Source organism: Silene latifolia, chromosome 3, assembly GCF_048544455.1.
Source record: "Silene latifolia isolate original U9 population chromosome 3, ASM4854445v1, whole genome shotgun sequence".
Classification (NCBI taxonomy): Eukaryota; Viridiplantae; Streptophyta; class Magnoliopsida; order Caryophyllales; family Caryophyllaceae; genus Silene; species Silene latifolia.
This window is the reverse complement of record NC_133528.1, coordinates 5880735-5901730: the sequence shown is the minus strand read 5'-3', so window position 1 is coordinate 5901730 and position 20996 is coordinate 5880735. Positions and strand designations below refer to the sequence as shown.

The 20996-nt window shown below is 39.1% G+C and overlaps 4 protein-coding genes across 5 annotated transcripts; 1 reads left to right on the top strand and 3 right to left on the bottom strand.

Annotated features, from left to right (window-relative positions):
- The first annotated feature begins 3477 nt into the window (after positions 1 to 3477).
- On the top strand, positions 3478 to 9488 carry LOC141646925 (calcium/calmodulin-regulated receptor-like kinase 1). Of its 2 annotated transcripts, none has more exons than XM_074454930.1 (8): positions 3478 to 3763; positions 4820 to 5197; positions 7345 to 7498; positions 7631 to 7757; positions 7982 to 8067; positions 8174 to 8245; positions 8342 to 8545; positions 8980 to 9488. In XM_074454930.1, the coding sequence occupies exons 2-8, from the start codon at positions 4875 to 4877 to the stop codon at positions 9304 to 9306; spliced, it is 1293 nt and encodes a 430-aa protein (XP_074311031.1). In that variant the 5' UTR covers positions 3478 to 3763; positions 4820 to 4874; the 3' UTR covers positions 9307 to 9488. The 2 variants fall into 2 exon arrangements, with proteins under 2 accessions (XP_074311031.1, XP_074311032.1); XM_074454931.1 differs by lacking the exon at positions 3478 to 3763 and adding an exon at positions 3776 to 3865.
- A 304-nt stretch (positions 9489 to 9792) lies between these two features.
- On the bottom strand, positions 9793 to 11965 carry LOC141648572 (norfluorocurarine oxidase-like). The gene is made up of 2 exons (XM_074457301.1): positions 11084 to 11965; positions 9793 to 10549 (listed from the first exon to the last, which is right to left on the bottom strand). The coding sequence occupies exons 1-2, from the start codon at positions 11963 to 11965 to the stop codon at positions 9950 to 9952; spliced, it is 1482 nt and encodes a 493-aa protein (XP_074313402.1). The 3' UTR covers positions 9793 to 9949.
- A 1372-nt stretch (positions 11966 to 13337) lies between these two features.
- Positions 13338 to 15163, bottom strand: LOC141648571 (cytochrome P450 736A117-like). The gene is made up of 2 exons (XM_074457300.1): positions 14252 to 15163; positions 13338 to 14004 (listed from the first exon to the last, which is right to left on the bottom strand). Exons 1-2 carry the CDS (start codon positions 15161 to 15163, stop codon positions 13405 to 13407), a joined length of 1512 nt encoding a protein of 503 aa, XP_074313401.1. The 3' UTR covers positions 13338 to 13404.
- A 2272-nt stretch (positions 15164 to 17435) lies between these two features.
- LOC141648570 (cytochrome P450 736A117-like) lies at positions 17436 to 19513 on the bottom strand. Its single transcript, XM_074457299.1, has 2 exons — positions 18602 to 19513; positions 17436 to 18035 (listed from the first exon to the last, which is right to left on the bottom strand). Exons 1-2 carry the CDS (start codon positions 19511 to 19513, stop codon positions 17436 to 17438), a joined length of 1512 nt encoding a protein of 503 aa, XP_074313400.1.
- Positions 19514 to 20996: the final 1483 nt, after the last annotated feature.

The window sequence follows — 20996 nt, the reverse complement described above, 5'->3', positions numbered from 1 at the left end:
ACAATGTGACATCACATCATATATACCTTTTAAGTAGCAAATGAATATAAAAGAAGACTTTTTTTAGGTCGACAATGACTCAACTATTATACGACATAATTACTCGTGAAAGCAAAAAATCAGCTAGGTTTCTCTTGCACCATAAAAAGGCAATGCATTGAACACCTTAAAAGTGAATTCTAGTTGAATTTATTCTTCCGTTCATAAGGATAAATCCAAGTTATCCAACTTTAAGAATTATCGACAAATTTAATGAACTTTCTATGAAAAAATAGCATTATTTGGGATTATGGATATGGTTGAATGTGATATGTTAGAGTATAAAAATCGATGGATTCCAACCATCAGTTTAAGATTTTGACTAAGATGTTTTCTTGACATAGTATCAGTGTAATACTCCGTATTTATAAGTCTTGGGGTACTCTATCAAGTAAGCCTTACTCTGTCGAGTAAGGTTAAGTTGCGTTTTAGAAAAGTTTCTGACCTGTTGGGTACTCGATCGAGTAGCTGGGGCACTCGATCGAGTAAGGGGTACTCGATCGAGTACCTCGGTACTCGATCGAGTAAATTTATTTTACGGGGAGTTTTCTCGGATTTTGTTAATTATGCGATTAAGGTATATAAGCTTTGTCGTCATTATTCTAAATCACTTTTACAAAACCTAAATTACTGTTTAAGAGAGAAAGCATGCAAGTTCTTCATCCTAATCGCATTATTAGCAATACCCGGAGTTTGGAAGGTCAGTTCTTAGCGTTGATTATACCGTTGAGTTCCTTGCGTCGAGGGTAAGATCTATGTACCCTTTTTATTGTCTTTCCTTTGAAACCCTAATTTAGAGATTTGGGGGTTTTATGTAGTATGTGATTTGGTAGCCTTTATGTGTTGTATGATAGGAGGAGGGTTCATAGAGGAAGCTTTTTGATTCAGCAGTAGAGACCGTCTGATTGTGTGCTTACCAGGTAGGATTTCCTACTCAGTATTAGTCCCATAATGGGATATTGGTTGATGTATTGTGTTTGGTTGTTTGTTTGATATAGTAATTGTATTGTGATTGTGGTTGTGATCGTTGTTGATGGTTCGCGAGGCGTGGCCTCGGCTGAGTGGGGTCACTTGCGGGAGTGGCTTCACGCCCTAGTTTCGCCTTCTGTGGAACCCGCCACAGAAGGGATGTGCACATTAATGGACAGGGTTATCGCTCACTATGTGGAGCGGGGATTTGGTGGGTACGGTTGCGGTCCCCCATCGGCGTGGTGTCCAAAGGTGGACGATCGATGATTGAGATGATTGGGTTTGGCGTGATTGTGTGTGTGTGACGCTGTTAAGTCATGCTTTTATCGATTGTTAGTATATATTGAATTGTGTGATTAGTATCGACCGGTGTTGTTTTGTAAACTGCGGTGATCCATTCGGGGATGGTGAGCGGTATTGAGATGAGTATCTTGGGATAGCCGGGGATGGCCACGACATGATGATAGAAGTCTTCCATTTGTAGCTTATTAGTTATTTACTTTTCGGTTAGAACAGTCAGTTTGAGAACATGTATTGCATTTTGGTTTGGTTTTGAGAATTGTACTCTTCACTAAGTATTTATATTTAAATGTTGTTTCTTCATTGTTTATTTGATTATCATTGCCTCGGGTAACCAAATTCAGTACTCGGTAGTTCTTAATCAATTTCAAACACAAGACATTACTAATACCTATATAAGATAAGGGAAATGATAAATACAAATTTAAATTTATATTTAAAATCTTAAAAAGGAATGAAAACCTTAAATCAAACATTAATGACATCAATTTACGCGTAATTGTGTCTTAAATTTCTAATTTAATGCCATTTTGTGAAGTAATTTAGTTCTTAAATATAGCGATAATTATTCAATGATAATTATGTATCATTACCAATAAGATAATATATAATCTGTTTTACAGGTAACCGTCTTAAAGGAGATCAACGATAATTATTCAAGAAAAAGACAACGATCATATAACCAAGTAACGACGGTAAAAAGGAATTATGAAGGGACGATTGACACCTGAAAGGGATGGAGAACTCGTGTAGCACGTCTTTTCTACTTTGGCAGTATATTGTGTAGTACTTTTGACGGTAAAAAGTCAAGAATATTTGGCATTTTCACTTTTCAGTGGTATAATTGTTGGAAAATCTACCGGCAAGTGTAATTTGTTGTCATGCTAGATTTCAATTATCAATTAATTAACGTAATCTTTCGCCCATAAATTTAGGCAACATTAGCGGAGTACAAGTAAGTAACTATCTCTTTCTTAAATGATACTATCTGTCTTAAGTTTAAGATGAATCAAGTACATACCACTTATGTATATAAGAATGTATAGAGAAAACCAATATATTCGTCTTATATACACAAGTAATATGATACTTGATCCGTTATAAATTTAAGACAGTACCGTCTTAAATGAGAATTTGTACAATTGAAAAACGAAATTTAGAAAGTGGGGGAGAAGGTGGTAGACTGTAATCCATAAAATGGGCCTAACAATAACAAATGATTAAATGAGCCCAACTAAATGGACAAGGCCAGATACTTTTCAGAGCCCAATATTCTTCTTCAGGCATGTTAACCGTGAGCAAAATTGGATACTCGAATTAAGATGAGAATTTGCATCTTTGGACCCGTAATTTGTCTTCAGTTAAGCCTAAAAGTACAAGGCCTTACTAAGACTAAGTGAAAGCCCTTATAAACAATATGACTATAGCCTTTCAATTTCCCAATGTGGGGCATTTTTCTCACAATCTCTTGGAGTGTTACAAATCTGAACACCCGAACTTGTTTAGAACCAGATTTTAACATTTTGTCCTTTTTCTATAGATCAAACATGATGTCGTTACCTACTTATCAACTGACTTATTGTTGTAAAAAGTAAAAACCAACAATAAATCCCAATATAAACTCCAAATTATACTTCACCATATGAAAATTAAATTTAATATCCTCACAAAGTTTCAAGTTACACAAGTTTATGACCTTTTTAAAACTCTACAAGCGTATAGAAAAGGCGCAATATCCAAAGTAGATAACTAATGTGAAAATATGAAAATGGAGATGCTAGATTGTGATTCCGCGACTTGCACAGTAGTCCAGATAAAATTAGGGTTTATTCTGATTTTTTTCCTCCGGTTCTTTTTTGGTCAAGTGAAGTTAGATGAATCATAGACTTAAGTCTTCAAAACTCAAAAGAACAAATGAGTAAACGATTATTACCGTTCTCACTTTCTTTACACCTCGACCACTTTTAAACCCGTCTTCTAAACAATAAAGCGAGTCAAGTTCAATTCTTATAAGTCAAAACTCAAAATTATCCAGATAACCAATACAACATCCAAATTTAGAAAAACCGAAACTTGAAATTTTAAAAATCGAGTTTCGGTTCGGTTCGGGTAACAAACAAAAACAAGAAAAAAACAAAACAAGTGATCCCCTAAAAGTGGAGATTGAGCAACTCATGTAAGAAATATGGAAGTCACAACTCACAAGTCAGAACTCAAAAAGTCACACATCGTATCCATCTTTCTCTTTCATCACTCCTTGAATCTCTCCCCATTTTTTCTTCATTTCTTAATTATTTCCAAGAAATTCCTGACTTCAACAGTTCTTATAGAAGTAGTATATAGTAAAACGGTTCTTTTGATAACTACTTTTACTCTAATACGGGTCCTGATTTTCTTGTGATTTGGATTCGTTTTACAAAGGGGCATTGCATAAAATTCTTACTTGTATAATGGGGTATTGATCTCTGACTTTTTCAACTCCTTTTCAATTTTCAATCTTTTCATCATTACTGCGTTCAAGTTCAAATTTTGACTTGATACAAATTAGTAGTCCATGGTGGGTTTTGTAAGCAATTGAATTTCTTGATTCTATCGTATCGTACTCCCCCCGTCCCAATCATTTGTTTACAGTTTTTATTCTTGGTTACGTGTATTTTAATCAAAGTTAAACAAATGATTGAGACAGACGGAATATTCCGTAGTTGGTGTTTTTGATTTTGGGTTTTGGTATTGAGATTGAATTTTGCTTGATGCTGTACTGTTCTTTACTGGGTAGTTCTGAATTGTGGATATTTTATTGATTATTGATTGATTGATAGGTGGATCTAGTTTACCTAATCTCTTACTTTTTAGATAATTTTAGAAAAAAAGGCTAAAATTAAAGTAGCTTTGATGCTTTTAATTATTAATTAATGTGTAGAAGGTTGAGTATAGTTCTACACTTTGAGAGTTTGTGGAAATACATTGCTTAGAACAGAGAAATAGATGGGAGAATTGACATTTTGGGTCAACAATATTGATGTTGCCTGCCCATCTCCATTGTTAATGTAAAGTTCACTATTTCTCTCGAAATCGAAATGAATGTGTTTTTGGGTGTTTTTGCTGGTTTTTGGGTGTTTTTGGGATGCTCTCATGAGTTCTAATAGGTTTTTGATCAGTTTTGCCCGGGAGTAAAGCAAAATGGTTCACTAAAGTGACTATACTTCTTTTTATTGTGAAATAGCCGTCATTTGATACAATTATTGTTGCAATTATCATTTTGGGTCATCTGAAAACAGTCTCACGGTGTTGCTAACACAGAGGTTAAGGCTGTGTACATTTGGGCATTGTCTCCCTTCCCTGCAATTTGCGGGTGCCCTTGAGGCACTCTAGTAATGTTGTTGTATTGGTGAGAATGAAAACCCTATTGGCATATGTTGATTGGTTTCATGTCGAGTTGTTCTATTTTTTGCTAAACACTTGAATCCTCTTGTGGGGTTTTTTTGTAATCCCGACTGATTTCATTTGGCAGCTTTACTTGACGAAAGTATGCATCAATGACAAGGTAGCTTAGCACTGTGAAGGAAATGGCTGGTGATGAATCTGGTGGTTTGATACTCGGTATCTCCATTGGAGTAGTAATTGGTGTGGGATTGGCTATTTTTACCTTGTATTGTTTAAGATACCGGAAGAAACATGCACATATAGAAGATAGCAGTTCTAGGAGAGCATCAGCAATTCCCATTCGGTCCCGTGGTATTGATACTTGTACAGTTTTCTCAGACTCTACCACGGGTGCAGATTCACCCCGGCAGTTTGAGAAAAATGTTGATGCCATGTCCTCGTGGTTTGATGGGTTTCGGAAGAGTAATGCTGTTTCTAAATCGGGTATACCTGAGTACACTTACAGGTATGTTTTTTTTCACAAATTCTTTTCTGTTTGAACAGCATGAATTGTTGTGAACACAGTTTTTATTTAAGTGCTAACTTGATTTCATTTGCTGGTGCCGATGGCAAGTTCTTGACATAATGAACACGAGAATCTGGTTTGACAGTCGGAAGTTTTTTTTTTTTTTTTGTCAGAGAGAAAAAGGGTGATTATAGTACCCCAAAAGTTACAGTACAAGCTATTAGACTAGGTTGCACTAAAAGTCCGCCTAGCAAAAGTAGTGCAACAAAGCCAAATTTAAAGGTTACATAAACGTTTATTAAAACTAAAAATACAACAAAGCAAAATAGATTAACGAGGGCAGGCTGATGAAGAAAAGCTTGAACACGAGCAAAATAGTCCACGTCAACAGCTTTACTTAAAATTCCCATAGGCCAACGGGACGGACCAGGTGCACTTACGCCACAAGAGCCTAGAAAGAAAAGGGGAAGAACGAGCCGAACGAGCTTGTCTTCAGCGGAGAAAAATCTCCTACACCGTGGTGATCGACCCAAACAGTCCAAAGACCAACAACCCAAGGAACCAAGTAAATTGAGAAATACGGCTATAGAGTGCACCCCAACCAATCTCCCAGCGAAGAACCTCAAACGCAACCCAAGACTACAACAAGAACTCCTATAATAGGAGATTATTAGAACGGCTAAAGAAAAAAACAAATTAACTACTGATGACATTAATCGGAGATGGAGACCACCGCATCCGGCCAACCAACAACATTACCAGACCCCGACTTCACCCTACCCAACACATTTCCAAAACACAGAAATAGCCCAATAAATCATAAACAGACTCCAAGCTGAGCCATCACCTATAAGCCAACCAACCCAACCCGAAACCCACTCAAGACCACACAAACAAAAAGAATCAAAAACACCCAGAGACACCAAACCGAAAAGAAAGACCCGACGACCACCAAAAGGTCCAGCAAAGGACCCAAAGCCGTCAACAACCACACAAACCAGAGCACCCAAACGTCATGACCCAAAGACTCGAACCTCAACTGACCCAAACCATCGAAAACATACATGCATGCAACAAAACAGGAGTAAAACACCGAACAACAAATAACACCGGACGGATCGAGGACACCGCAAAGACAGCCGTTTCACCAGACGACACCTCCCAGGACCACCATCTTACATGCAACCAAACCAAACAAAGGGACGACACTGACAGACACTAGTGATAAGGGAAATGAGACCGGTAGGTGGGGAAATGGGGGGATCACCATATCGGACCCAAAACACAACCACATAGGACAACAACAACAAGATGAGCTATACTCATCGACACGACCACAGACAAACCAGGGGTGGGGAAATGGGGGGATCACCCCTGGGTTAAAAACAACATTAACGGTGACAGGACAAGGTACCGGAGGGACGGTAACGAAAATGAAGGACCCAAACCCGAAAAAGTGATAGGCTGTAAAGCCATCACCAAGATCAAACATTACTTCATTTGTTGCATGCACAGAGACCAACAAAGAGTCAGACGGATAGGCATGAGAAACCGAACAGGAGAAACCCGATCTCATGAACCACGAAAAAACCGGGTCAAAACAAATCGGAAAAGAAAAGATGAAAACTGGGGTAAAGATTAAAAATGAGAGTGAGTGACGCATCATCGGAGATAAGAAAGGACGGTCCCATCTCCGGTCACGAAGCCCGCAGCCGTAGGAACATTGGGTGGATGGCAAAGGTGATTATTGGGGATTTCAAGGAAATTTGTCGATTCGCCGGAGATAGGCAATGGGAAGAACCCATCTCCGGCGAAGGGTAGGGGAAGAAAGCGGGAGGCGATGTGTGGAAGGTGGAGACGGCGGAGCAAAGAAATTGGGTTAAGGTTTTTTATGTGTTTTGTTGAGAGAAGGGAGAGGAAAGTTGACAGTCGGAAGATTTGAATGATGCTGATTTATTTAGTTTTACCAACATCAGTCTCTAACTAGTTTCACCTTTTCCCTCTCCCTTGTCCATAATCATCAGTATCATCATTTTTGTGGAATGAGTATGTAATTGTTAGCCGTTTCTTGCCATCGTTCGTCAATGTACATGCTTCTGTAATTATACTTCTTTTGGTGACCTCTTGGTGGCTGATCATTTGGACAGGGATATACAAAAAGGAACCCAAAATTTTACAACATTGATCGGACAGGGTGCATTTGGTCCTGTATACAAAGCTCAGATGTTGACTGGCGAAGTAGTTGCCGTGAAGGTTCTGGCAACGGACTCAAAGCAGGGGGAAAGGGAATTCGAAACAGAGGTAACTGCAAATAACAGACTTTTCTTAATTTCTTGAGTGGAGGATGAACTATCATGTTCTGTTCTGCCGCGGCATTCAGCTGGGTGGTCTCTTCATCTTACGTTGTTTACCTTTTGTCTGCCATATTCTCAGGTTAAACTACTCGGAAGGTTGCATCATAGAAACCTTTTGAATTTGGTTGGGTATTGTATCGAAAAGGGCAAAAACATGCTTATTTATGTCTATATGAGCAATGGCAATCTAGCTTCTCATTTATACAGTAAGTAATTCATTAGCCTTATTTTCATCCGTCTTTTTGGCATATAGATGGATTCATTACGTAAATGAAATGGTGACGCTTAACTACTAATTCAGAAGTCCCACTCCATGCATTTTTAATCTCACATTCATCACATCTGTAAATATATCCACAGTTATACCTTTTTATGTGCCATAAGATGGATCCTCCGCGTTAGCATAATATTTGGTGACTCGTTTATCTAGATGAGAAGATAAAACCTTTAAGCTGGGATCGAAGGATTCATATAGCCTTGGATGTAGCGAGGGGATTGGAGTATCTCCATGACGGCGTAAGTTCTGTTTTTGCTATTTGCCTCTGTTTATTTTGGCGAACTTTATATTTATTCAGCAATTTCAATGTGATGTGATCGTTATTTCTGTTTCTGTGTCAATCAGGCGGTTCCTCCTGTAATACATCGAGACATTAAATGCACCAATATTTTGTTGGATCAGTCTATGAAAGCTCGAGTAAGTCTTCCTTTTCTGTATGTGCCTTCATTTATGAAGGCTTTCTGTAACCTAGAACTCTCTGATGTATCAGTAGATGTCAAAATTTATGTCCAGGTGGCTGATTTTGGGCTTTCAAGGGAAGAGAGGGTTGATGGGCATGCCTCCAATTTGAGAGGAACCTTTGGATATCTTGATCCCGAGTATATTTCGTCCAGAACCTTTACGAAGAAAAGTGATGTCTACAGTTATGGTGTACTGCTTTTTGAACTTATTGCGGCAAGGAACCCACACCAAGGCCTGATGGAATATGTTGAGTTGGTAAGTTTGTTCCTAAGCTTCAATATCTTTTTTATTCGGCTTCCTAGGGCTCCGACTCGTTGTCAAGATACTGGGCAGTTTAACGGATTAAAAAGACCTTGTCTGAAATGTTAATGTGAGCCTCGAATTATAGGAAAACGAAAGTTTCTGATAAAGTAAAGAGAATTAAATGGCGTTTAACATGCTAGACATGCGGTTATCATGAGATGTATTGTTAACTTTCACCAAAATGAATTTTAGAGGATAACTTTGGAAGAAATACTAAGGACATTAATGATACGGCGGTAAATTCTCTTGGCGCAATCCCAATTTTGCTCTCATGTTATCATGCTCTCTGTTGTGCCGTGGTGTTCTGACTTTAAAATAAACTTATCGGAAAAATCTTTAAATATCCCAATTTTGCGCTCATATTTGTTATGATCTAATGATGACAGGCTGCGATGAATACAGATGGAGGGTCCGGGTGGGAGGAAATTGTTGATTCCCGTTTAAATGGTGAATTCGATGTTGTAGAGCTCAACGAGGTAGCAACACTTGCTTACAAATGCATCAAACGTGCCCCTAAGAAACGACCTTCCATGAGAGACATAGTCCAAGTGTTGTCACGTGTTCTGAAATCCCGGCATGGCCGGAAGCCTTTCGGTTCGTCCTTAACTGCAACACCCGAGGAGGTGGCTATCGATATCGACAGCTCAGAAGCACGGACTCCTGTAAGTGAGCACCGGAGACAAGATTCAGCAGATAGCATTGACACCCTTTAACTGGTTTGCTTCCGTTGCCTCCCAATTTTCGTTTATATGTGCTTTTAGTACAAATATTTGGTACATAATGGCATTTTGACGTCGTGTTCACATGATTTGTTCATTCCTTGCAACTTCATTGTAACGAAGATAATTCATTCCTTTGAAGTTCATTGTAAATAAAAAAGTCCGCTAAAAAACTACACCGTGAACTTCTACAAGTAAAAGTCGAGTCTTGGACAGCAAACTTCACTCTTCTGATAAGTAAATGACGGATAGAGATGAAGGCCCCTTTCCGACTTATACACTTCTAGAGTTTTGATGAATTCGGAAGTAACTGACAAATGTTTGGATTTTAGGACGATTCTTGAAAATGAATAATACTCCGTTTGTGCTCATGTAGTCATGTGTTAGTAATTGGATCTATTTTTTTTTTTTTTTTTTTTTTTTTTTTTTTTTTTTTTAATGTAAATACATGCAAGCGGCTTGGCTAGAGACCCTATATTCATTAATTCTTTATATTTTGGCCAGAACTCAGAAGTATTCTGTAGTAACATCCATATTAATCGTAGCATATAATCTTACATTATATAAAGCAAACAAAAGGGATGATAGACAGACTCATAGTCTTAGGTAGTATATACACATACTGTTTCTACTTCTCCTAATTATTCGAATATAGAGCTGGAATGGCCACAAGCGGATCTCGCCTACGCAACGAGGTGCCAAAACGTTCAGCCATGAACGAATCTACATTCACCTGACCAGGCAACGTCCAATTAAACTGGCCAACAAGATTCGCCAAGGCGAGCTCTGCTTCAATGCTAGCGAAAGCAATCCCTGGGCAGCCTCGTTTTCCTGCTCCAAACGGTATGTATTCAAAGTCATTCCCTGAATAGTTAAGAAATCTCTCTGGTCGGAACTCCTCTGGTTCTACCCAGTAGGCCGGGTGTCGTTGTATGGCCCACGCATTGATGATAACTTGTGTTCCAGCAGAGATATCATAGTTCTTGATTCTTGCATCTTGAGAAGGTTCTCTAAATAATAGAAACGGAAGTGGAGGATGTAGCCTTAGTACCTCCTTGATTGCGGCCTTTAAGTAGATCATGTTCTTTAAATCATCCTCGTTGATTAGGAGTTTTCCTCTGAGAAATTCCCTGACTTCTTCTTGCAGCTTTTTCATGACTAGGGGGTGCACAAGTAGCTCCGACATTGTCCATTCTAGTAGCGTTGCAGTTGTTTCTATTCCTCCTGCAATCATATTCTGAGCAGGCCATATTAACCCAAAACTCGAATTATAACAGCGGAATTAAATAAAAGGAGGGGATGGAGTTCTAGACCTGGCAAAACGGGTCAACGGGCCGGGTTCGAGTCAGGCCAATTCAGGTCGGGTCTCTCATTGATTTTGGGTTAATTCGGGTCGGGACGGATTATTTCAGGTTTCGGGTCTATTTCGGGTACAATGGTCGGGTTTGTTTTGGGTCAAGCGGGTCGGGTTGTTTTAGGTCGGGTCATTTTCGTGTCAATGAATAATAGAGAAATAGCCATTTCAAGTCTTTTCGGTTCAATTAGAGTTATATTTTGCCGGGTCATTTTTGGGTTTGCTGGTTTCGGATCCGGTCATTTTTGTTTCGGGTCATGTTCGGGCTGGGTCAGGTCAATTCGGGCTTTCGGGTCACATTCGGGTGATGTGGTTCGGGTCAACTTCGGGTCTTGGGTCAGCCTTTTCGGGTCAACTCAATCGGGTCGGGTTGCTTTTGCCAGGTCTAGGCATCGTAATTATGACAGGAGTATTTACCACAAGTAGTGCTTTAACCGTGAGTATGTCAATAGATGAATCATTCCTCTGTATTTCAAGCAGAATGTCAACAAAGTCCTGAGTTCTACCCTCTTCGTTACGCTCATTATCGAAGTTATGTATATGCTCCTCGATTCTCGTCTGGATGAACAAATTCAAAGCTCGAGAATCTCTCTTGGCCTTAATAAACACACCACTAAATTCGTCAATCCAACTCAACCAAGGTATGAAAAGTCCGAAGCTTGATGTTCCAAGTGCCTCGACAAGTTCACTCAAAAGCCGTCCAACGTTCTCTTTTTCGTACTTTTTTCCGAAGGTGACCCTGAGCACCACATCACTCGCCGTCTTTGTGATTTTGTCGGACAAATTTAATGGTGCATTGTGTGTTGATTTCTTGATGCTTTCGACCATGAGCCTGACTTCTTCTTCCCTGATTTTTCGGAAAGAACGAACTTTTTTGTTGCTTAGCATATGTAAGACACAAATGCTCTTAATCTTCCTCCAGTGCTCTCCATACTTGCTAAACGCTATGTCCTTACCATCATAGACGGTTAAGGACGCTATCTTAGAGTAAGGTCGGTTTGCAAAGATAGTGTCATGGGTTTTCATGACTTCCTTTGCTCCATTAGCAGACGACACGACAAGCGTTGGCTTGAAGCCAAGGTGAAGCAACATAAGGTCTCCATATTGCTTCGATAAGGACCGTATGGAGCGATGTGGGAGTGTACCCAGCTGGTGAAGGTTGCCTATGATGGGCAATTTTGGCGGCGAGGGCAATTTCGAGTTATGGTTTGTGGCGGTGGCGTGTAGCCGTTTGTAGATTATGATTATAAAGCTTAGGATTGAAATGAGAGGTATAAGAAGAAAAGAGAGTTTCTCCATTTTTCTAACTTGATTCTCGTATACAATTAAACTACTACGATTTACACAAACAAATATTCCATACTTGGCAGGAATAAATGAATAACTGGGACCGAGGTTTAAACTATTGATTTCGTGTTTTTTATTTTTTTTTGGTACAATCCGAGGGTATTAAGACTCAATTATTGAGTCAAGGGAGGCTGACTGATAATTTGACAATGTAATAGGAAAAATCACCTAGACCCGAGACTCCTTCCGACATAACTAAGGCCGTCGACCGTGAACAGATAACCATCAGTTTTGTTTGATATCAAACAAAAGCATTAAAGTGTTCTTACTTCTTAAGGTGACACGGTTTTTGGTTGTGTTACATATCTACAGCCTAATGTGTCCAACATATGTGCAACTTTGCAAGGATGTATATCTCCTTGGTTTCATAGCTTCATTGAAGTGCAGTAAATTGGTGGGCTGTGTACCGACAAGGAGATTCTTTGAAGTCTGGAGTGCAGTGGCGGAATTGTGATTTTTGAGTTAGGGAGCGAAAAAAGTTCAAGATGGTGAACGAGTAATACAATAAGTAAACTCGGAAAAAAAAATGGTAGTTCAAATAAAAAATTTAAAATTTTTCATTATTCAAGGGGCCGAGTGCTCCTATTAGCACCCCTGGCTTTGCTACGGCTGAAGGGCCATGGATATTTAGTCGGATCAAGTAGCACTGTGACGAGAGTATTCAAAGGTGGTCGTTTAGACTAGTTAGATTTTCTCAAACAACTCGTAATTTATGAACTTCATACTACGAGAGTACGAGTATTTACACTAAATTAATCAAAACCGCTATTTCTCACATCGAATTTCTGAGAGAGACAAGTTAGAAACAACGTGAGACAGTTTCACGTATGAGACCAACTCATTAACCAGTTAAAGTGTTAAAACATAAGGTCTAGGGTGCTTACATACACATACTGTTTTTCCAAGTATACTGACACAACACACAATTTTTTTTTTTTTTTTTTTTTTTTGACAACGGTGAAGAGAATGTTTTACATTGTGGTGGCACAACTCACTAAGCCATATCTATAATTCTATAAACAACGACATAAAACACGAAAGAACTACTAATAACGTAATCTAAAACAAGGTAAGTGCATCGGCCGGCAATACCGTGTTGGTGGCGTACGACGACAGTCTGGCCACGGACTTCAACTTCAAAACCATCCACAACACACAATCTTAAAGTACATATAATCTTACAGTTTTAGGTACTAGACTACTACATACACATTCTTAGGAGAGGCCGAGAGGATCCAAACTCGGAATAAATTTGGATCATCTTCATTTCCTAAAAGAAACAGAGAATACATTTTATTATCACCAGCTGGTAATGATCAAAGTCCATCTTAATCTTAGCATAAACTTCAAAACATACAGAAACAAACATAGACGGAGTGTTTTTGCTTCACCTAATAATTCGAATATGGTGTTGGAATGGCCATGAGAGGATCTCGCCTACGCAACGAGGTGCCAAAACTTTCAACCATGAAAGAATCAACATTCACCTCATCAGGCAACTTCCAATTGAAGTGACCTACAAGATTCGCTAACGCGAGTTCAGCTTCAACATTAGCGAAAGCAACCCCAGGGCAGCCTCGTCTTCCCCCTCCAAACGGAATGAATCCAAAGTCATGCCCCGAATAGTTAAGAAATCTCTCTGGTCTGAACTCCTCTGGTTCTTCCCAATAGGCCGGGTGTCGTTGTATTGCCCACGCGTTGATGATAACTTGTGTTCCAGCAGCAATATCATAGTTCTTGACTATTACATTTTGTGAAGCTTCTCTAAATAATAGCAAGGGACTTGGAGGATGTAGCCTTAGTACCTCTTTGATCACGGCTTTTAAGTACATCATGTCATTTAAATCGTCCTCCTCGATTATGGTTTTTCTTTTGATAAATCCTCTTATTTCTTCTTGCAGCTTTTTCATGACTAGAGGGTGTAGAAGGAGCTCCGACATTGTCCATTCTAGTAGCACTTTAGTTGTGTCTATTCCTGCGATAATCATATCCTGCGCAGGCCATATCAACTCGAAACTCAAAACTAAAAAAAGAACTCGTAAAATCTTGTAAACCCAATGTAAATTGGCTAACCAAAGTGAAAATTTCATTTAAAAAATGTGGATCAAGGTGAAAGATATATTGTCTCTGTCCCAATCATTTGTTTGTCTTTGATTAAAATACCCATCACAAATAATAATAAAAAAAAAACAAATGATTGAGACGAAGAGAATAACATCAGTACGAGTAGGTATTTACCATAAGAAGTGCTTTGACCGTGTCCATATCTATGGATGAATCGTTCCTCTGACTTTCAAGCAGAACGTCTACAAGGTACTGAATTTTATCTTCTTGGTTACGACCATCATCAAACCCGTTTATATGCTCCTCGACCCTCTTCTGGATCAACGAATCGAATAATCTGGCAACTTTTCTGGCCTTAGATAACACACCACTAAATTCATCAATCCAACCCAACCATGGTATGAAATCTCCAAAAATAAATGACCCGAATACCTCGCTAAATTCTTTTAAAAGCGGTCCAATATATTCTTCACCACAATTTTTACCAAAGGACACCCGGAAAACCACATCACTTATTAGTTTCATGAAAGTATCGGACAAATTTAGTGGCGAATTGGGTGTCGATTTCTTTACGCTTTCAACCATGAGCCTAACTTCTTCTTCCCTGATTTTTCGGAAGGAACGAACTTTCTTGTTACTTAACATATTCAATACACAAATACTCTTCAGCTTCCTCCAATGTTCTCCATACTTCCCAAAACCTATGTCCTTACCATCATACAAGATTAAGCGGGCGATCTTAGAGTATGGCCGGTTTGCAAAGACGATGTCATGGGTTTTCATGATTTCCTCTGCTCCATTAGCAGACGACACAACAAGAATTAGCTTCGTCCCAAGGTGGAGCAGCATAAGGTCTCCGAATCTCTCCGATAAGGATCGTAAGGAGCGATGTGGAAGTCTGCCGAGTTGGTGAAGGTTGCCTATGATAGGCAACCTTCGCGGCGAGGGCAATTTTGGGTTTTTGATTTTGGTGGTGGTGTTGTATAAGCGTTTGTAGAATATGATTATGAAGCTTAGGAGTGAAATGAGAGTTAGATGAAGAAAAGTGAGTTTCGATAAACTTTGTATTACTTGGGTCATGTTCATTTTTTTCCAGATTTGTTTCTCATAATCACTTGCACTCCTACTATTTATAGAAGCACACAAGCTTGTTGGTCCAGCGGAGTTAGAATATGAACTTAACCGGGCGAAAATTATCAGTGAAAGCGAATGAGTAATAGCATAAGGTAACTTTAAAAAAAAATTCCAATATTTTAACAAAACATTTTAATAATCCACCGGGCTAGGGCTGATTTCGGGCCGGGTGGGGCCGGGCCGGGCCATTGCTTAACAAAGAGCCCAATATTATGGGTTGGGCTGAGCCAGGCCTAAACTACGGGCCTATTTTGCAAGCCCAAACCCTCAACGGGCTATATTTCTGGCTAAAGCGGGCTTTTTCCGTATAACATCCTCCAAGTATTTGACATCCTCCTATCAGCCACAATAGTACCAAGACTTCAAGAGGGTCTGTAAAGGTGGATAAGGCAAACAACTAAACAAGAAAAAAAGATGGAAAACCGAAGGCAAAAAGTCACAAAACAGTAAGCATTCTGAAAGACTAAAACATGTTTAAGTGCTCCACGCCTAAATTATTTTAATCTACAACAATTACGTAAACCTGAACAGTGTTACCGTTACGCGTTACGTAGGTAAAACAACAGGTATTATACAACATTAGCTTTTATGGCATCATTAAAATCGTTGGACTGTTTAGTATTTTATGGCATCATTGAAACGTTGATTTACGTTACCATGATCTTGTAACACCGCAACTATTCGGCCAAGATAATTGAAGTGTTACCATCTCGATTTCCCGAGGTCGGGTTTCAAAACTTCAATCAAAGAACATTTTATTAACGTAATATTTAATGATTTACATAAAATGTAAACAAATGAATAAAAGTATAACTCAGGACAACTATACTCTTCTAATCCACTAGAATCGTCTCGTGTCTCATCAAGCTCGTCCCGTCTCCCACGTGCTATCCAAACAACCTGTACTTAACCTGCTCCCCATATGATCGGAAATATCATATGGATCGAGACATGCCATCCCGGAAGTAGGTGACAATTACACAGACACAAAAAATGTCAGTTTCATTAAAATAAATAAAATGTGATCCGACTTGAGTGTGTGAATATACAACATGACTATGATATGAATGAACCACTATCAAACAACGGCCACCACGGTACCGGGACACGCTTAGACATACCGACAACCACACTGGTCCCGGGACACGCCCAGACATACCGATAATCACAAACAGGTACCGGGACACGCCCAAACGTACCGGGTCCTAAAGCCAACCGGACCCCTGCCAGACGTCGTGTCTCAACCACACGAGTCCCTCCGTAACTCAAGCCGTTAATGCGCACATCCCTCTTTGAGTGGGCAACTCCAAGAGGCGACTTAAGAGCAAGACGGTCTCCCAACCGTCTTACGTCACCAAAACAACAACACAAATCCTCCAACATATACAATCACAACCGTCATAATATAAAATGCATGACAGACCATATACACCATGACATGCCAAACATGTCATGGATACCAGTTCCTCAAATATCCCGACACGTGAAGAGTTAAGAAATCTCTCAGGCCGGAACTCCTCTGGTTCTTCACAGTAAGCCGGGTGTCATTGTATGGCCCACGTGTTGATGACAACTTATGTTAGGCCTGTGTAGAAAGATTTGATACTGGTGTGTGTCTAAGTGTCGGAATTGATTATTTTTTTTCGTATCTTGGCTTAAATGAGCTGTTCATTCGTCAAATCGTCAATTATTGAGTCAAGGGAGGCCAATTGATAAGGAAAAACCAGTGAAAGCCGAAACCCCTTCTGACATAACTAAGGTCGTCCACCGTAAACAGATAACTATCAGTTTAGTTTGATATCAAACAAAAGCATTAAAAGCGTTCTTACTTCTTAAAGGTGACACGGTTTTTTTTGCTTGTGTTACATATCTACAGCCTAATGTGTCCAATATATGTGCAAATGTGCTAGGATGTGTATATATCCTTGGTTTCATATAACTTCATTGAAGTGCAGTAAATTTGTGACATACAATGCTGTGTACCGATAAGGACGGAGATTCTTTGAAGTCTGGAGTGCCAATTTTTTACTTAGGGAGCGAAAAAAGTTTAAGATGGTAAACGAGTAATACAATAAAATAAATTTGATTTCTTTTTTGGTAATGCAAATTAAAAATATCAAAAATTTCATTATTTAGGGGTCGAGTGCTCCTATTAACCCTACTGTGCTAATAAACAACAGACAATCTTACAGTACATAATCTTACAGTTTTAGGTACTACACTACTACATATTCGAATATGGAGTTGGAATGGCGACAAGAGGATCTCGCCTACGCAATGAGGTGCCAAAACGTTCAGCCATGAAAGAATCTAAGTTCACCTCACCAGGCAACTCCCAATTGAACAGGCCAACAAGATTAGCTAAGGCGAGCTCTGCTTCAACAGTAGCGAAAACATTCCCTGGACAGCTTCGTCTGCCCGCTCCAAATGGAATGAATTTAAATTCAAGCGCTGAACAGTTGAGAAATCTCTCTGGTCGGAACTCTTCTGGTTCTTCCCAATAGCTTGGGTGTCGTTGTATTGCCCACGCGTTGATAATCACGTGAGTTCCACCAGTAATATCGTAATTTTGAACTCTTACGTCTTGAGAAGGTTCTCTAAATGCGAGAAAGGGGAGTGGAGGATGTAGCCTTAGTCCTTCCTTGATCACGGCCTTTAAGTATTTCATGTCCTTCAAATCATTCTCGTCGATTATATTTTTTCCTTTAACAAATCCCCTTACTTCTTCTTGAAGCTTTTTCATGACTAGAGGATGCATCAGCAGCTCCGACATTGTCCATTCTAATAGTGTCGTAATTGTCTCTATTCCTCCTGCAACCATATCCTGTGCAAGCAATATAATTCAATACTCGAAAAAGTTAAATCTCGTAAATCCGAGAATTAGACCTGTCAAAACTCGATCCGACCCGAAACCCGACCCGTTTTCCCGACTCGAACCCGAAATGACCCGTTATTTTAGGGTCGAGACCCGACCGAACGGGTCGACCCGTCGGGTCAAATGTAAATCAAGAATTTTATTAAAATATTAATATTTATATATTATATTTGAACAAATAGTTAATTTTTTTTTATTATTTAAAATTACAAACACAACTAAAAAGTCAATTTTATATAACTTTTATAATATTTAATAATATAATAATTATTAAAAAAACTTTATTTTAATAATTATGTTAATATAATTAACGTAAACGTTGAATATGATTAAAGTATTAATTTTAAATATGTTTTACATTTTTTAAATTAAAAAAATCGTTTAGAAAAGACGTTAGAAATTATTTCTTGACCCGTATTCTGACCCTAATCCGACCCGTATGACCCGACCCGCCCGGCACGTTTGGAGATCTACAGAGAATTATAGGTGAAAATATGATAGAAGTATATATTTACCACAAGAACGGCTTTGACTGTGTACATATCAAAAGATGAATCATTCCTCTGAACTTCAAGCAGAATGTCTATGAAGTCCCGAGTTTTATCACCCTCCTTACCTTCACTACCCGAGCCATTCACACGCTCCTCAATTCGCTTCCCGATGAACGAATTCAATAAACCGGAAACTTTCCTGGCCTTCCTTAACACACCACTAAATTCATCGATCCAACTCAACCAAGGTATGAAATTTCCGATAGTGAATGACCCAAGTGCCTCGATAAACTCACTCAAAAGTATTCCGACTTTCTCTTCTTCATACTTTCTCCCGAAGGCCACCCTAAACACCACATCACTCGCCATCTTGGTGATACTATCGGACAAATTTAGTCGCGAATTGGGTGTCGATTTCTTGACGTTTTCAATCATGAGCTCAACCTCTTCGTTCCTGATTTTTCGGAAGGAACGAACTTTTTTGTTGCTTAGCATATGCAAGACACAAAAACTCTTAAGCTTCCTCCAATACTCTCCATACTTGCTAAACGCTATGTCCTTACCATCATAGACGACTAAGGCCGCGATTTTTGAGTAAGGTCGGTTTGCAAAGACGATATCATGGGTTTTCATGATTTCCTCTGCTCCGTTAGCAGAGGAAACGACAAGAGTTGGCTTGCTTCCTAGGTGAAGCAACATAAGGTCTCCATATCGCTTTGAAAAGGATCGTAAGGAGCGATGTGGGAGTGTGCCGAGTTGGTGAAAGTTGCCTATTATGGGCAGCTTTGGTGGTGAAGGTAATTTCGGGTTTTTGGATGTGGTGACGGTGGTGGTGTATATCCGTTTGTAGAGTATAATTATGAAGCTTAGGATGGCAAGAAGAGCTAGATGATGAAAAGGGAGTTTCTCTAGGAATTGTATTGCTACACTAGCCATTTTTCGGCCTGCGTCTCGTAAACACTTGGAACATGAAGTCTACAACTGTTTATAGGAGGGTACTGGCCCTTTTTATTATACCATGCCAGAGATCAGATAGGTCAGGACGGGTCGGGTCGGATCAGGTCAATTTATTGGTTAATTATCACTGATTTTATTGTCATTCGAACTTTGTTATAAATCGATGAGTTCTAAAAGGGTTAGGAAAACAAATTCAAAATATTACTCACTCCTATTTTATATGATCTTCGTTTTGGAGCAATATTTAGTAGAGTGGTAATACGTGGAGGAAAATGAAAGTAGGAGAAAGAATGTGGGGTTAAATGTAGACCTGACAAAAGTAACCCAACCCGAAAAAACTGACCCGAGGCCCGAACTACATCACCCGAATGTGACCTGAAAACCCAAATTGACCCGACCCGACCCGAGTTTTCCTGACCCTAACTAACCCGCCCCGAAAATGACCCGATCCGAAACCATCAAACCCGAAAATGACCCGACAAATACAACTCTAAATGAACCGAAAAGACTTCAAATGGCTATTTCTCTATTATTCAATTGACCCGAAAATGACCCGACCCGAAACAACCCGACCCGCTTGACCCGAAAAAGACTTGTCCCGACCCGAATTCAGTGAGAGACCCGAATTGGCCCGACCTGAACCCGACCCGTTGACCCGTTTTACCAGGTCTAGTTAAATGTTATATTAACCACAAATGATAGACAAATAAAAAAAGTGGAAATTTTTTGTGAATTTTTCAATTTAAGAAATGTGGAAGATCTTAATGAATAAGAGGGAGTAACACCTAATCTAAACTTTAATTAAATCTTTCGAGAATAATTTGTGTTTCTAAAGTTTGTGGGTAACTTTCAGAACACTAAAACTTGGAAGAGACGGTCTCTCACTAAGTTATTGAGAGACCAATCTTTCATACCCTTTTATTTGTATTTCGTATCATTTTTATTGTTGATCGTGACATAGTAATTTCGTACCTATATACATAATAAATGTAACCATTTTATCATTAATCATGATTTGTACCTATTTTATTACCTTTGGTACCACTTTTTCTTAAAATTGTACAATGGTCTCTCAATAAATCTTATTAAAAGACCGTCTCTCAGAAGACCTACTCCTTTCAGAAATTGTAACTCTCTGGTCTGCTAAATTTTTTTGGAAGTATAATTGGAGATTAATCCAAAAGAGTAGTGTTTTACCAATTAAAGGTCTATGAGTCTATCTTATGCAATAAAACCGTATTATTCTACAATTTTCGATACTTTGCAAGTCGCAGACAGAAATCCATCAATTTCGATGATATTAAACAAAGGTGTTAAAAGACACAAAGCCTGCACCCACATATATCAGGTAAGCCACCCGAGATCGAGAGTGACAGATTCGAAGTCTAAAAAGCATAGCCTCATGCCATAAATACTTCACAAGATTGCTTTTAGGAGGCTTGAACCTGAAATGACCCTTGAG